Source organism: Diabrotica virgifera, chromosome 8 (assembly GCF_917563875.1).
Source record: "Diabrotica virgifera virgifera chromosome 8, PGI_DIABVI_V3a".
NCBI lineage: Eukaryota > Metazoa > Arthropoda > Insecta > Coleoptera > Chrysomelidae > Diabrotica > Diabrotica virgifera.
The window spans coordinates 98996533-99011771 of record NC_065450.1 but is presented as its reverse complement, the minus strand read 5'-3'; the positions used below and the strand labels follow the sequence as shown (position 1 = coordinate 99011771).

Below are 15239 nucleotides of genomic sequence, written 5' to 3'. Positions count from 1 at the left end.
GCGTCCAAGAAAACGAAGACCATAAGGTGCTGGAACTGTGGGGAAATGGGACACGTACGGAGTTCGTGTAAGTACCCTAGGTACAATAACAATCAAGAGACTCACCAGCAGGAAAACTAAAACGGGTCGGCCTTAGGGGGGCAGCTTCGACCCGCAACTTTTCCAAAGACCCTCTCATACTAATAGCTTCTTTGAAATGTCGTGAAGATAGTGTATATGTGGATGGAGAAATAAATGGTAAAAAGTATACATTGTTGGTGGATACCGGAGCAACCAGGACCATTATGCGACCGTCAGTTTTAAACAGCCGTAAGAAACTCTTACCAACGAGGTTGCGACTGCGGACTGCCACAGGTGAAAACGCCAACACCCATGGAGAAATCCAGATACAATTAGGGATTGGAGCAGAAAAGTTCGTCCATACTGTCATAGTTGCAGACATCGAAGAAGATGTTATATTAGGAATGGACGTAATGAATTTGCATGGATTTCAATTGGATTTTAAGAACAGGGTAATCAAAGTTGGCAACGAGGAGGTATTTCTTCATCCACATGATGACAGCACTGTGCTAGCAGCCATTAAAGAAGATACAGTTGTGCCTGCGAGGAGTGAAACGATCATCGTAGCGCGGCTACAGGGAACTGTAGAAGAAGGAACGCCTGTTATGATGGAGCCATGGAACCACGACGAGGAGGTTGGCCGAGGAATCATAATTGGAAAGGAATTGGTTACTTCTGCTAAAGAAATTCCCGTGAGATTGATTAATGTCAATGACTACCCAGTGACCATCAAGAAGGAGACAAAAGTAGGAACTTGTGTACCCGTGACGTCCATAATCCGTCAGACGACAACATCAGATAATTCCAACGACAAGTTCGACCAAATGGTTGCAGTTGCAGGCCAGTCTCTAAATCAAATGGAAAAAAGAAAATTAAGGGAATTTCTTAGGCAATATCGTGATATATTCGTACCGAAAGGAGGAAAGACAGGAAGAACGACAGTTGTCAAACATAAAATTGACACTGGTACCGCTAGGCCAATTCGTCAAACAGCTCGACGATTACCACAGGCAAAGAGAGAGGAAGCTGAAAGTATTGTTCAAGAAATGAAGAAAGACGGGGTGATAGAGACTTCTACGAGCCCATGGGTCTCTCCGGTGGTCCTGGTCAAGAAGAAAGATGGAACTACGAGATTCTGTGTGGACTACCGTTTGTTGATCAATGTTACCAAGAAAGATAGTTATCCTCTGCCTCGGATCGACGACACGTTGGACACACTGGCTGGAAGTAAATTGTTTTCTACGTTGGACTTGAAGTCTGGATATTGGCAGGTAGAAATGGATCCAGTGGACAAGGAGAAGACGGCCTTTACGACAGGATCTGGATTATGGGAATTCAACGTTATGCCGTTCGGACTCTGTAATGCTCCTGCGACATTTGAGAGGCTTATGGAAAATGTGTTGAGAGGGTTATCTTGGAAGACGTGCCTGGTGTATTTAGACGACATAATCGTTTTGGGGGAGACGTTTGAAGACCACCTGAAGAATTTAGAAGACGTTTTTAATCGACTTAAAGCTGCCCAGTTAATGTTAAATCCCAAGAAATGCCAGCTATTTCAAAGTAAAGTCAATTATCTAGGCCATATAGTCAGCAAAGAAGGAGTGGCCGTGGACAAAGGAAAAATCGATTCCATTAAGGAATGGCCGGAACCAACTGATAAACATCAAGTGAGAAGTTTTCTGGGACTATGTACTTACTACCGGAGATTCATTAAGAAGTTTGCAGATATCGCTAAGCCATTAACGCGACTTACAGAGGAAGCAAGGGATTATTGCTGGGATGGAGACTGCCAAACGGCCTTTGAAACTTTGAAGAGGCATTTAATTACAGCGCCAATATTAGGGTATCCACTGCCAGAAGGAGAGTTCATCTTAGATACGGATGCAAGCAATGTGGGAATTGGAGGAGTGCTGTCGCAGATCCAAGGAGGACAGGAACGAGTCCTTGGATATTTTAGTAAAGTGCTTTCAAAACCTGAACGAAATTATTGCTTCACGAGAAGAGAACTTCTAGCAGTAGTAAAATCAGTGGAACACTTCTATCAATACCTCTACGGAAGGAAGTTTCTAATCCGAACCGACCATGCCGCCCTTAAATGGTTAATGCAGTTTAAGAATCCAGAGGGTCAGATAGCCAGATGGATTGAACGACTTCAAGAATATGATTTCAAGATCGAGCATCGGGCCGGAGTTAGCCACAGGAACGCTGATTCTCTATCTAGAAGACCGTGTCCAGCAGAATGTTCCCATTGCAACAAAACAGAGTCAAAGGAAGCAGCAGTACTAAGAACAACATTGGTCAACGACGAGTGGAGGCCTACCAAGATCAAGGAAGAACAAGAAAAAGATCCAGTTTTACACAAGATTCGAAAATGGAAAGAAGAAAATCGTCGACCATCTTGGCAAGAAATATCAAGCCTAGGCTCAGTAGTTAAGACGTATTGGGCCCAGTGGGACTCATTTATCTTGGAAGACAGCTTTCTTAAACGAGTAATAGAAAATGATGATGGTTCGGTGAGGAGAACACAGTTGGTGATTCCAAAGAGCAGAGTAGCCGAAGTACTTCGTCAGTTACACGACAGTCCATCAGGAGGGCATTTTGGTGTAAAGAAGACCCTTCAGAGAATTCGGGAACGATTTTATTGGATGAATAGTTCCGACGATGTGAAGGACTGGTGTAAGAAATGTACTACCTGTGCTACAAGTAACGGGCCCTACCGGAAAAGAAAGGCTCCTATGAGACAGTACAATGTTGGAAGTCCGTTTGAAAGAATAGCTTTGGATATTGCCGGGCCATTTCCAGAAAGTGACAATGGATGCAAATACATGTTGGTGATAATGGATTACTTCACGAAGTGGGTGGAGATCTACGCAATTCCAGACCAGAAGGCCGCCACTATTGCAGATGTGTTAATCAAAGACTACATCAGCCGATTTGGAGTACCTCTGGAGATCCATAGTGACCAAGGAAGGAACTTTGAGAGCGATCTATTTCAAGGAATCTGTGATAAACTAGGCATGAAGAAGACAAGGACCACGGCCTATCACCCGCAATCGGATGGAATGGTGGAGCGTATGAATAGGACAGTCGGCAAGTATTTGACAAAGATGGTGTCCAATCATCAACGAGACTGGGACCAGTACCTTCCGTTCTTCGCAATGGCCTATAGATCTGCTGTTAATGAATCAACTGGCCTAACACCAGCAAAAGTCCTATTTGGACGTGAGATGCGTCTACCCTGTGATCTAGAGTTTGGATGTCGACCTGGAGAAGATGTTGCTGGTGAGGATTACGTGAATGAATTACGAAGAAGAATGGACGATATACATGATTTGGTCCGGTCTAACCTTCAGATCGCTAGCGACCGCATGAAGAAACGATACGATACCCAAGCCGAGAAGGGATGTTTTAAGGAGAACGACAAAGTCTGGCTTTATAATCCAAAGAAGCGAACAGGTTGTTCTCCCAAGTTGCAGCAGTTCTGGGAGGGTCCGTACCTCATTGTCAAGAAAATCAATGACGTTATCTACCGAATAAGCAAGATTCCTAGGGGAAAGCCGATGATAGTCCACCATAACCGGTTGGCGCCGTACGAGGGAGACCACGACGTAGATGAAGAAGTGGAAGTCAACCAAATTCGAGGAATACCTGACCTTACCTTTGAAGAGTTCATGGGTGCCTACGGAGGTACTGGTAAAGCAAGACATGGTGTTACCACTGAAGAAAAGCGAGATCTTCTCGCACTTCCCGATGACTATTCGCTGGCCCATACCATCCCGGCCAGTATCAAAGACGCACGAGGGTTGGCATCCGCCTTCCGAAGGAAGTTTGGTCGAGTTGCAGAACTTCAATGCCAACTGCCAGCTCCTGGCAAAGCATTGAAACTCCAAGATGCATCACGTTACCTATTCTATCTGGTAAAAAAAGACACTGTCCATGACCAACCTACCTACCAAGATGTATGGGATGCATTAATTCAATTGAGAGAGCACGTGTTGGAGTCCGACGTGCAAAAGTTAGCCATGCCAAAGTTAGAATGCAGCCAATTAGACTGGAGAGTTATCCGAAATATGGTAGAAGAAATTTTCCAAGACACCGAGGTCCAGGTGTTAGTCTGTTGCAATCCGCATAGTTACTGGTGCGGAGAGAAGACCGTCCCCTGTCACTTTTATACAACTGGGAGTTGTAAAAGAGGGTCCAGTTGCAGATACCAGCATCCAGTTCCAGTCCCGACAAGGTTCCAGGAGGAACCATCTTTTAAGGAGGGGACAATGTGACGCCTCACGACCCGGCCTAATTATTCTCGATGCTTCCCGGGATTACGAGTAAAGGCCAGACCTTCCACGGCGATTCGAGGCGACCGCTGTCAGAGTATTTAAGAACAGGAATCCGAGCACAGGCCAGTCAGTCAATGAACGAGCCGCGACGCGTGATATAATTGTATTCAAAATCGGATTTAGTGAAATGTATTTATTAGTTATCGGAAGTATGTTTAGTTAATTAAATCATAAATTTGAGTTGTAAATAAATTAGATGTGTTAGTTGGTGTTATTTGTAATTATTAAATAAATAAGCGATGTAAATAAAATAATATAAGTAAGTCTTCCTTTATTTAAATTAGTGCCTAAAAATATAAATAAATAAAATAGTAGAGTCAACCGCGTAAAAAGACAATTACGCCACAGTATTCAATCTAATAACATAACTAATCGATCTTTATATAAGATAAACCAAAATGTTTTTGTAAAAATTAAGCGTACTAAGCTGTGGCAAAAGGGTGTTATTAAAAAAGTCCTAACTTTTAGTACATACCTTGTCACAAATCAAAGAAATGTCACAAGCTGAAAGAAGACTGTAATGTCGGCAATGATGTCATGTTGACGTTGTCCGTCTTGTCTCATGTAAAGATACAAATTAATGTGTTTCAATAAAGTAGTCAAAGTCGGTCCATAGTTTTATTAAATACATAACATACAAGAAGAAGTAACGACACAGTTAATTAAATCGTATAACAAGTTCACACACTTAACGAAGAAAAATTGGGAAGCGCTAACAGACAAACAAAGAGAAGCGTGCAACAAATATTTTGGAGGAATCAGAGACAAAGTTATACGCTCATTTCAAGCTGTAAACTTAAGAACAGTAGTTCCAAGTTCAATACATCAGCCAATCGACAAGGAAATAGAAGAAGAACAAAGAGACGAGGAAGTAGAAGAGGAAAAAAGTGACGAGGAGATAGAAGAGGGAAAAATTGACGAGGAAATAGAAGAGGGAAAAAGCGACATAAAACAAGATATAAAAATATTAAACATAGCTCTAACAATCAACGAATTTTTGAATATCGCAAGCAAGGTATTGCCCAACGAGTTCGATGGAAGCGCGGGTAAACTACAACCATTTTTAGACGCATTAGAACTACTTAGGAAAATAGCAGAAGGACATGAAGAAACAGCTGTAACATTAATAAAGACAAGGTTGACCAATAAGGCTAGAAACCTAATAACCATGGAAGATAAGATTCCACGTATAACCGAGGCACTGAAGAAAGATCTAAGAGGCGATTATCCGAAGACTGTAATAGCCAAGTTAGCCAAGAAAAGGCAAGGGCATCGAGATGCAGCAGTGTACGCATCTGAAGTAGAAGAATTAGCAGAACAGTTACAAGTGGCATACATAGCGGAAGGAATGCCATTGGAATTAGCGAAAAAATATACGATGGAAACAGTGGTAGCAACGATGAAACGAAACGTTAATTTAGATAAAGCTAAGCTAATACTGGAGGCAGGTAACTTCACAACACCACAGAAAGTAGTATCTAAATTTTTATCGATTGATACGACAGAAGAGAACACACAGGGAAGAATCTTAAATTAGAGGACAAATTATGAAAATAGAAGAGGACAGCACCAATACAGAAGAGGATACCATAACAAATACGATAGAGGGAGAAGAAATAACTTCGGACAACGGAACGAAAGAGAAGCAACGGAAAACCAACGGAACTATTCAAACAGAGTATATAGACAATTTAACAACCAAACATACAGAGGAAACCAGAGAGGAGGACGTAACAGGAACGTAAGGCTACTAGAGTTATACGACAGCCAAGAGGAACAAGAAAAACCACAGTTGGGGTTTTAAATGAACGAGACAAAGGAAGTACACAGTCAGAAGTGGAATATAATATTTACAACTTCCACTTAAACCTAACGAATTTTGTACGAATGAAAACAGGAATCCTAGAACACACGAATACCTTTATCATAGACACAGGAGCTGATATTTCAATACTGAAATGTTCACAAGATTTTATAAAGGAACATGTGAAACCAAACACAAAGGCGAAAATAAAAGGAGTAACTAAAGGAGAATTGCAAACAATGGGAGAAGTTGAGACCACACTAGAATAAAAGGAACTCGATTTGAGCATATCTTTCAATTAGTTGAACCTAGCTTTCCCATTCCAACAGACGGAATCATTGCGAGAGACTTTATTTCAAACTTTCAATGCATACTAGACTACGCTAACCTTAAAATGCACATTAAAGAGGACAACGATTGTTACATTAGTACGAACATTTTGGATAATATAGATAATGAGACAATAATAATACCGCCTAGATGTGAAATTTACAGAATAGTAAAAAATTTTCAAACACTGAAGAATGACAGGATAGTGGAACAACAGGAAATACAACCAGGAATATTCATAGCGAAAGCAATTATTTCAAGTAATAATCCGTACATCAAAATTTTGAACAAAACCTACGAAACAGTAAATGTAGAGGCAAACACAATCAGGACGTTAGACATTAAATTATTCAACATATATAGACTGATCAACGACAGCAAGGATAGGAAAAAAGAATTACGGGAATCACTGAAGTTATACATCCCAGAATACATACGCGATAACTTAGTATCTTTATGCGAAGAATATTCAGATATATTCGCCCTAAGGCATGACATGCTAACATGTAACAACTTCTACGAACAGAAACTGAGAGTTAAAGACCAAACTCCGATATATATTAAAAACTATAGGACACCTCATGCACAAACATAGGAATTAAACCGACAAGTACAAAAACTAAGAGACCAAGGAATCGTAGAACCGTCTACATCAGAATACAACAGCCCGGTAGTGCTGGTACCGAAAAAAACTATAGATGGAAATAAAGCATGAAGGTTATGCATAGATTTTAGACAACTGAACAAGAAAATAGTCACAGATAAATTTCCATTACCAAGAATAGACTCGATATTAGATTAACTAGGAAGAGCAAAATGGTTTTCAGTTATAGATTTAATGTCAGGTTTTCACCAAATACCATTAGAAAAATCATCGAGAAAATACACATCGTTTAGCACGGAAAATGGAGCATTTCAATTTACCAGATTACCTTTTGGATTAAACGTAAGCCCGAATAGCTTTTCAAGGATGATGTCAATAGCATTTGCAGGATTAACACCAGACAAAGCATTTCTTTACATGGACGATATAGTAGTAATAGGAATATCTGAAAAACATCACCTAGACAACCTGAAAAAGACATTCGAGACATGTCGAAAATTCAATTTGAAACTTAACCCAGGGAAATGTCAATTTTTTAGAAGAGAAGTCACATATCTAGGACATGATCTTTCTCAGGAAGGAGTATCACCAGACAAAGCGAAATATGCAACGACTGAAGAATACCCGACATCTAAGACAGCAGAAGAAACAAAAAGATTCGTAGCATTTTGTAACTATTATTGACGTTTTATTCAAATTTTTGCTGAAATATGCAGACCACTCAACAGATTATCGAGAAAAGGAGTAGAATTTCTTTTGTCAGAGGAATGTGAAAAAGCATTCAATAAGCTTAAGTCATCTCTGATGAAGCCACCGATCTTAAAATATCCATATGTCAATAAACAATTTATCCTAACGACAGACGCATCCAACGAGAGTTGTTCAGCAATTTTAAGTCAAGATTACAACGGAATAGACCTACCGATAGCATACGCATCAAGAAGTTTTAGTAAAGGAGAATGCAGTATACCTATAATCATTAAGGAATTACTAGCGATCCATTGGGGAATTAATTATTTCAAATGTTATCTGTATGGAGCACCAACATTTTTAGTAAAAACAGATCATAAACCACTAACATATTTATTTGCAATGAAAGAACCAACTTCGAAACTCACGAGGATCAGATTAGATCTAGAAGAATACGATTTCGAAATAGAGTATATAACAGGAAAAAATAACTACGCAGACAGCCTTTCAAGAATAACATTGCATCAACTAAAGAACCTATACATAAACAATATCCATATACTAGCTATAACACGAGCTCAAGCAAGGGAAAAGAGAAAGAATCAAGGCAAACGAAGGCAGAAAGTGAACTCGCACTACAGCCCGAAGCCACCAAACAGACAGTAAGAACAGTACTAAATAATTTAGAGGCGCATAGACTACCAATTTTGTCCTTTGGAGCAGAACTAATCTCACCAAGACTGAGCATTAGGACCAAAAACAAAATAAAATGCAGCAAGAGCATAGCCACAGGATTCGATCATTTCGATTTAAACCAAACGTTGGCACAACTTGATAAGCTGGCGGTAGAGAATGCAGTACGTAAAGTAAAGATATACGTAAATGATATTATTTTTAAATTGTGCACAATGGATGAATTTATTAAACAAGGAAACAAAATATTGGAAAATGCAGAGATATACATATGTGAAGTACCAGAAAAAATAGAAGACGACAAAGAAAAACGCAGATTAATAGAGGAATATTATAATCACCCGATATTTGGAGGACACGTAGGAAATAATAGACTAATAAAGAAGCTGAAAGCAAGATTCAGATGGAAAAATTTGGAAAAAGACGTAATAAAATACGTTAAACAATGTCACAAATGTCAAACTAACAAACCGAAAAGAACACATGTCGAAGAATTCGTGATATCGGACACTTCTTCCAAACCGTGGGACATAGTATACATAGATACGATAGGTCCATTCACCAAAAGTAAGGAGAGTAATAGATACTGTATCACAATGTTATGCGAACTGACGAAATACGCGGTCAGTATACCCGTGTGCAATAAAGAAGCCGAAACAATAGCCCGAGGAATTTTTGATCATTTCATACCAACACACGGACTCAAGAAGCAAATAAGTACAGACCAAGGCACAGAGTATAAGAATGAAGTAATGCAGGAACTAACAAAACTACTAAAAATAGAGCACAACTTTTCAACGGCATACCATCCACAGTCCATTGGAAGTTGGGAAAAACTCCACAGAACATTAAACAAGTACGTAAGAGCATCCATAGACGAAGACAGAGAAAATTGGGACGTGTGTTGCAGAATGTTCACATACTGCTACAATACAACCCCTAACGCGTATCATGGCTACACACAGTTTGAACTGCTATATGGCAGGAAGGTTACCCTACAGGAAGACCTTACACAGGAGATTCAACCATGTTACAATATAGATGACTACTACAATGAGTTACGGTACAAACTACAAAGAGCACACGAGAGAGCTAGAACCTTCTTACTAAAGCACAAAAAAGAGCGGCAAGAAAAGCATAAGCCCAAAGCAACACCACAACACTTTAAAATAGGAGACCTGGTCCTGGTAAAAAGGAAAAAGAATGATAAGTTTGATAGTCTTTCAGATAGATCAGAATGGAAAACAATAAAATCAAGGAAATACATAAGAATAGATTATATGCTTACAATCCGAGAACACAGTGAGTGACAAGTGAAACGGGAACAATGTTGATAACGAACATTTTTTTCTTTGTATTTAATTATTAGTTATAGGAAATAAATATTTAATTTGTATTGATTAAAACGCAGTAATGGTTAGTGGTGCTATCTGAAAATTTTCTTCCTTCTCCGAAGTCAGAAAATTTTGCCAGGAGGGGAAAGATGTATTGGGATTCACAGCATCCATTAATAAGCATCCAATTAAGAGCAAGACACATTCTTTTAAAATTTAAATGTCCTTGGTAAACAAACACACGTTTGTTTATTATACATATTACGTGACCCAGATTACTCCACACAAGTGTACCAGATGTCAATCCTGCGGTGTCCGCGATTCAATATTACATATTCCTAATTCATGGCCAAAGCCGACTCAGCATAAATAATGTCAACACTTTCTCTTTTATTTATATACACAGAAAACATCGGGAGGCATTCTAATTTCATTGCGTGATCAATCATCATTGATAATTGAGATATACCAGAGGGTGAACGTACATTAGCACACCAACTTTTTACAGTCGTGCTCCGAGTTGATAATAAATGAATATACTGTGAGTAGTGTTTACTTCAACCACATCAACCCCTATCGTAGGGGGTAAGTACCCCCAACCACTCTGAGATGGTCCAGATGTTGTAGAACTAATATAATGGTACCTGAAGAAGAAAGAGATTTCCAATTAATGCTTGTTTTATAACTTATAATTGTGGAGGAAAAAATTATATTTTATTGAGGAAAACTATAATCCTAGCTTCTCTTGTTCTTTTAGGATTTCTCCTGGTAGAAGGACTTTTCTTTCTGTATAAGGACTTGTTTTTCCTGGTAGATGAACTTTTTTGCTTGTACATACTCATTATCTACTAATATTTTCCTGGGTTTATTGGAGTAGATTTTACATTTTACTTTCTCTTGTTGGTTTGCTTGATTTCCGGTAACATTGGGAAATCCATACCGGCTCTCCTAGTGGTTTTCTGAAAAGGAGTAGGTGAAGGCCATATCGACGGCGAAGGGAGGAGTACTATTAATAGATTTATTATAAGTTTATTTATATTCGGACAGTAAGTTCTTATGAATAATTTTTACTCTACCCCGGTTTGTATTGTTACGAATTGTATTTCCAAATTGGAAATCTAAACGTCAAAACAAATGTAAAATTTAATTTTCATTACATAACTGTGGTTTACTCCCATAGTTATATCGTCTTATTTTTAAAGTGTCGTCTCCTCAATGGAGATTGGCTAGTACAATTGCAAACTCTTCTGTGTTTTCAGCTGTTCTTATTAGTTGTTCAAAATTTAGCCCTGTCCATTCTCGGATGTTTCTGAGCCACGATAGTCTTTTCCTTCTAGTCCGCTCTTTCCCTCGATCTTTCCTTTCACTATAATTTGAGCATATTGGTACTTTCTCAGTGTGTGGCCTAGGTATGATGGTTTTCTAACATTCACTGTGTTGAAAAGTTCTCTTTCCTTGCCTATTCTATGCCGCACTTCTTCGTTTGAGGTATGCGATGTCCATGAAATTTTGAGGATTCTCTGATAGATACACATTTCAAAGGCCTCCAATTGATTTCGCAGAGGCGACAGAACACATTCCTTTCTAACTCCCCTCCTAATTTCTTTTTCTGCGGATGTGGAACCTTCGATCCTAACTCTGGCGTTTTGGTTCCAGTACAAGTTTTTTTTAGTAATTTGATGTCTTTTCCATCTAAATGTCTTCCATAATTATAATAATATTTAACTTAAATGTGTTACAAGAAAACAGTTTCAAAACCTCTAAAAAGTTTATACATATAAAAATTGAAATACAAAAATAATTTTAACAATGTCACCAAAAACCTCTATTTCTTCAATGCTGCATCGATCAAACTTTTAAATCTTGTTGCTCCGGGTTCGTTGATTTCTCTATATGGTTGCTGGTTCATCATTTTAATCCATTCTGTAATCCTTGGAAATATCGTTTCTTTGATAGGAACCATATTTGAAGCATTCGACAAAGTAGTCCAAATGCTAAAATCAGCAATGGTCATTTCATCACCAGCGACATACTTATTATCTTTTAGAAAACGTTCCAAGAATTGTAAGGCCTTTTCTTCTTCTGCAGCAATATCTTTAGAAATTTCTTTTTTACCCAAAAAAAGAAGTTCGCTCTAAAAAATCATGATTTACGGATTAAGCACACCACTTTTAGTCCATTCACTAACGGTAAAATATTGCAAAACTTGTAAATTTTAAAAAACCGGTTGGATCCACATGAAATTTGAAACTCACACAGCTCACATGTTAAAGAAAAAGGGTGATATTGTGCCATTGTGTGCTTCTGCCCTGGAGGTGAGTACCACCCCTTCTGGGGGGTGAAAAAATATACGTCCAAAATAAGACCGGAAGTGGATAAACTGACTAATTCTAAGCAACTTTTGTTCTATAAAGTTTTTTCACAAAGTCAAAACTTTTCAAGTTAGTTATTTGCGAGTAAATTCATTTATTAACAAAAAAACAACGTTCTTAGACGTTTTTTTTTAATAACTCAAGAAGTAAGTAGATACTTTATTGAAAAGACAATCTTAGCAAAATATAGCTTGTATAAAAGTGAAACAAATAGTGTATGTATGAGGTCTCTAGACTTGGTAGAAGCAGCTAATATAAGCAGCACTACAGTAGGAAAAATGAAAGAATACCCATGAACAAACATATAAAACACGCTGTATTTTCCTGTCGCCGTGTCACACAAAAAATTGGCAAGCGCAAGTACATGTAATAATTATTATTACATGTACTTGCGCTGGGCAATTTTCTTTGTGACACGGTGACAGGAGAATACAGCGTGTTTTATATGTTCGTTCATGGGTATTCTTTCATTTTTCCGACTGTATAGCTAATGAAAAAGAGTATCATACTCGTCAAATTCGAAATCGAATATTTCAACACGAAATAACTAAAAAAATGAAACAATTCTTGGGGAAAACTCATAAAAACTTTTTTAAAGTGTTTTTTAAAAACTTCTAGTATCAAAAGTAAGCAAGTTCAGCTCAAAATAAAGTTGGTCCCTTTAATTTTTAAATACATCGGGAAAATCACAGCCTAATTAGCATCTCAAATGAAATTAAACGTTACCGCTTCACAAGTTGCTTTACTCGTGTATGTATTGTTTATATGATCTGCAAGTTTCATCGATTCAAAGTGCTTATTTTTGAAAGGGCTCTAGTTGAAAGGGTGTATGCAAATTTAGAAACACCAAATCAACCGATTTTTGTCTTACAGAAAAACAAAAATCCAAAATATTCAAAAAAGCAAAGCCGACTTTGTTTGCTCTTGACATGTTTGGTATCACCATGATAAGTTTTAAGTTATTTTGAAAAAAAAAGCATTTTAAATTTAAAAATGTTTACTTTAAAACCAATTTTTTTCAAAAATAAGAACTTTGAACTGATGAAACTTACAGCTCATATAAATAGAGCATAAGTAAAGCAACTTGTGAAGCGGTAGCGATTAATTGTATTTGAGAGGCTAATTAGGGGTTATTTTACCGATTTTTTTAAGAAAAAAAAAGACCAATTTTATTTTAAGCGTAACATACCTACTTTTGATATTAGAAACTTGTTTTAAAAAACAGAACTAAAGCATTTTTAAACACTTTAAAAAAGTTGTGATGATTTTTCCCCATGGGAATTTGCGAATATGAACCTATTTTTCATTAGCTACAACTCTGCTTCTACTGGGTCTAGAGACCTCATACTTATATACACTATTTTTTTCATTTTTTTATAAGCAATATTTTTGCTAAAAATATTTTTTTCGATAAAGTAGGTACTTACTTTTGGAGTTATTTACGAAAAATCGTTTAAAAACGTGTTTCTTTTGCTGAAAAATGAACATATTCACTCACAAATAGCGAGTATGAATTTGCGAGTGTTTTTTTTTATTTTGAACGTACGCTTTTTCGCCCCCGAGAAGGGGTGAAACTCACCCCCAGAGTAAGTGAACACATTGGAACAATATCACTTTTTTGACATGTTAGCTATGTGCATGCCTTTCATGTCAATCCAAGCGGTTCTTTAACATTTGGAGCAAAAACCGCGAGTAAATGGACTATTTAACTTATAAAATAAACATTCTAAAATTATATTTCTAATAGGTACATAATATTATAGGTACTGCAAATGTTATATTATAATGTATGTACTTCTCATATACTACAAGCAGATTTCTATGAATTCGGTAGCATTGATGTTATATTTTGAAGATGCTTCAAAAAGTGAACCCTTAAGTTTTCTACATATTATCATGCACTCATCGTTTCCAGCACGTAGCGTTTAGTTTCCGAAAAATATTGATTTTAATGGTTTTAAATATGAACAAGTAATACTGTCCGGTATTTTCTTGTGGCATTTTTGCAATTAACCTCTTTGTAAAATCAGGTTTTTGGAGACTACGCTACGTGCCGGAAACGATGAGTGCATGATAATATGTAGAAATCTTTAAACTGATAGTTGTCCAAAAAGTAAAATGAGTCCAAAAGATTATATAGGGTGTCCCAAAAGTAGCGGAATGGTCGAATATTTCGCGAACCAAACATCGGATCAAAAAATTGAAAAATACGTTTTCAATCATTTTTAAAAATCTATCCAATGACATCAAATACGATCCTCCACTCCATTTCACTAGAGAAATCTTAAATGGAAACCCCGAGTTTTTATTTTAGATCTGATTTCTTATGTAAAAGTAAGTAACTTTTATTCTTGACATTTTTTCTAATTACGGATAGATGGCGCTATAGGTAATCGGAAAAAACAATTTATCGTGATAAATACCATACATAAATTATAGAAACGGTCTAATATCTCGAGAAATACACTTCCAAATGAAAAACCAAAAAATACGTATTTAGTATTTTTAAAAAACCTATCGAATTTAGCTAAACATGACCCTCCACCTCACCCTCTAGAGGTGGGGCGGGGGGTAGCTTTAAAATCTTAAATAGCAACCTCCATTTTTTATTGCAAATTTGTATTCGTCATGAAAAACTAAGCAACATTTATTCGAAACATTTTTTAGAATGGTTGATAGATGGCGCTAATAAATTGTCTTTTTACAATTATAGCGCCATCTATCAACAATTCTAAAAAATGTTTCGAATAAATATTACTTAATTTTTCATGACGAAGCCAAATCTGCAATAAAAAATGGAGGTTGATATTTAAAATTTTAAAGTTACCCCCACCCTACCTCTAGGGAGTGGGGTGGAGGGTCATGTTTAGTGTGATTCGATAGGTTTTTGAAAAATATTAAACAAGTATTTTTTGGTTTTTCATTTGGAAGTCTATTTCTCGAGATGTTAGACCGTCTCATTTTACCTATGGTATCAAGATAAATGGTTTTTTCCGATTATAGCGCCATCTATCC

The 15239-nt window shown here is 37.3% G+C and overlaps 1 protein-coding gene across 2 annotated transcripts in view; it reads right to left on the bottom strand.

The window, feature by feature from the left end:
• Window positions 1-11601: 11601 nt before the first annotated feature.
• LOC126890426 (glutathione S-transferase 1-like) overlaps window positions 11602-15239 on the bottom strand; it is a 110943-nt gene continuing 107305 nt past the window's right edge. For both annotated transcript variants that reach the window (XM_050659342.1, XM_050659341.1), the window contains exon 3: window positions 11602-11986. In XM_050659342.1, the coding sequence (XP_050515299.1) occupies window positions 11678-11986 (309 nt within the window). In that variant the 3' untranslated portion in view covers window positions 11602-11677. The remainder of the gene's footprint in view (window positions 11987-15239) is intronic.